This window comes from Penaeus chinensis, chromosome 9 (assembly GCF_019202785.1).
Source record: "Penaeus chinensis breed Huanghai No. 1 chromosome 9, ASM1920278v2, whole genome shotgun sequence".
NCBI lineage: Eukaryota > Metazoa > Arthropoda > Malacostraca > Decapoda > Penaeidae > Penaeus > Penaeus chinensis.
Genome location: NC_061827.1, coordinates 13077432 through 13079931, shown reverse-complemented (window position 1 = coordinate 13079931; position 2500 = coordinate 13077432). Strand labels below are relative to the sequence as shown.

The 2500-nt window shown below is 46.7% G+C and overlaps 1 protein-coding gene across 4 annotated transcripts in view; it reads left to right on the top strand.

Annotated features, from left to right (window-relative positions):
* LOC125028569 (solute carrier family 35 member G1-like) overlaps window positions 1-2500 on the top strand; it is a 69219-nt gene that overhangs the window by 61556 nt on the left and 5163 nt on the right. For all 4 annotated transcript variants that reach the window (XM_047617972.1, XM_047617971.1, XM_047617969.1 and 1 more), the window contains one exon: window positions 2140-2387. In XM_047617972.1, coding sequence (XP_047473928.1) covers window positions 2217-2387 — 171 coding nt within the window. In that variant the 5' untranslated portion in view covers window positions 2140-2216. The remainder of the gene's footprint in view (window positions 1-2139; window positions 2388-2500) is intronic.

The following is a 2500-nucleotide window of genomic DNA, read 5'->3' as shown; positions in this document are numbered from 1 at the left end:
TTTAATGTTCCTGTCGTTAAACGGTTATTATCTTTTATGTTATCAAGTAAACTGTTTGTCTTATAAGGAGAAAATATATATAACCACCGTCCTTATCTTACTAAAACCCTGCTCGAGCTATCACAGTCTCAATAAAATTCCTATACTGCTTCAAAACTGCCTGGCCATTCCTGATCTTTCATGCAGCTTGCTCGGGTAGAGAGAGAGTCAGAGTCAGAGTCAGAGTCAGAGACAGAGCCAGAGCCAGAGTCAGAGTCAGAGTCAGAGTCAGAGCCAGAGCCAGAGACAGAGACAGAGTCAGAGTCAGAGTCAGAGACAGAGACAGAGTCAGAGTCAGAGTCAGAGACAGAGACAGAGACAGAGTCAGAGTCAGAGTCAGAGTCAGAGTCAGAGACAGAGTCAGAGACAGAGACAGAGACAGAGTCAGAGTCAGAGTCAGAGTCAGAGACAGAGACAGAGACAGAGACAGAGTCAGAGTCAGAGACAGAGTCAGAGACAGAGTCAGAGACAGAGTCAGAGTCAGAGTCAGAGTCAGAGTCAGAGACAGAGACAGAGACAGAGACAGAGTCAGAGTCAGAGTCAGAGTCAGAGACAGAGACAGAGACAGAGTCAGAGTCAGAGTCAGAGTCAGAGACAGAGACAGAGACAGAGACAGAGACAGAGTCAGAGTCAGAGTCAGAGTCAGAGTCAGAGTCAGAGACTGACTCTGACTCTGACTCTGTCTCTGTCTCTGTCTCTGTCTCTGAGTCAGAGTCAGAGTCAGAGTCAGAGTCAGAGTCAGAGTCAGAGTCAGAGTCAGAGTCAGAGTCAGAGTCAGAGTCAGAGTCAGAGTCAGAGTCAGAGTCAGAGTCAGAGTCAGAGTCAGAGTCAGAGTCAGAGTCAGAGTCAGAGTCAGAGTCAGAGACAGAGACAGAGACAGAGACAGAGACAGAGACAGAGACAGAGTCAGAGTCAGAGTCAGAGTCAGAGTCAGAGTCAGAGTCAGAGACAGAGACAGAGACAGAGACAGAGACAGAGACAGAGACAGAGACAGAGACAGAGACAGAGTCAGAGTCAGAGTCAGAGTCAGAGTCAGAGACAGAGACAGAGACAGAGAGGCAGAGAGCAAGTGACTGACAAAGAAAGAGATAACGTCGATTAACTAAGTTCAAGAAACGAAGACAAAAGGAAGGACACAGAAACGCTACAAAGAAGATAAGTGAAAGAAAAACAATAACAAAACAATAGATAGCGATAAACAATGGATCCTTTCCCGCCACCCCGAAAATACCGCTCAGTCTAACCGTCGATCCATAATATAACGACATATGCTTCGGTAAACAGTATATTCTCTCGAAATATCAACTTTCCCTTGGTTAGCGAAGGATATAATCAGATCTATGACAATGCAGAAGCGGAAACATTTTGTGGCCAAAGATTTTTTTTGTTTTTCCTTTCTTTCTAATGACTGTTTCTCTTTTTATTTCTCCGAAAGTGAGTATTAGACGTTACTGAAATAGGGTATTGAGTAATGATGAATGTGGTGATGGGTGTGCATGTGTGTATATCTAGTATGGAAGTATGTATGTATGCGTGTGCATGTACGTATATGTATCACAGTTCGTAGGATCTAATGACAAAGGACATCTGTAAACAATAACCCATTTTCTGAAAGGGAAAGTGAGCATCTCCAAGCACTGTGAAGAGAGGAAGCCAAACCGTTAAAAAAATGCTTTATCTTTCTTTCTCTCTCCTATTGTGAAGTTAGGCTTCATTTATTAGATGGTTCTTGTCATGAGCCGATAAGCATCACAAGGAAGTCGGAAATGTATCTGCCCAGGTAGTGTGTTTTGCACGCGCATTTTACAGACAGATTTCTCTTCCAGTGAAGACAATCTGTCACCCGGATTCGTCTAGGCTACATTTCACTTCCCCGAAAGTAATCAGATGGGAAGTGTCTAGTCATGTGCTTTATATGTGGACATTTAGCGTTGATAATTGGTTCAGGAGACATTTCACCGCGACGAAAATTAACTAGATGTAAGATTGACGCTTGTCTTCCCTGTACAGGCCTGCTACACGTAGTACTGTCTATGAGATTTTAGCAGAGTGATGCCATGTTTTAAGTTTAAACGTGTTTCTAACATGTCTCTCCGACAGGTATGCTGTGGGGACCCGGCACGTGGCTCGTTGGCGTGGCTCGGGAGGAGCGGTGACCACGCCTTCGCCTTCACAAGATGGTGCGCCCAAACGCCCACCATCACCTCCGCCTCCACCGCCCAGGCGCCCATGCCGCCAGTGCTGGCCACACCACCACGCCGCCCGACGCGGGAATCGAGCTTGAGCCGCTGGTGGAGGACGAGAGGAGCCCTGCGGAGGCGGCGCTGAGGCCGGAGCGCCGCTACCAGGCGAGTGGCAACCGCCTCCGGGGCCGAGTACTCACATACCTACAAACATACATATATACATACACACTATATAATATATATACACACACGCGCGCGCGCAGGCGCTCATGTAC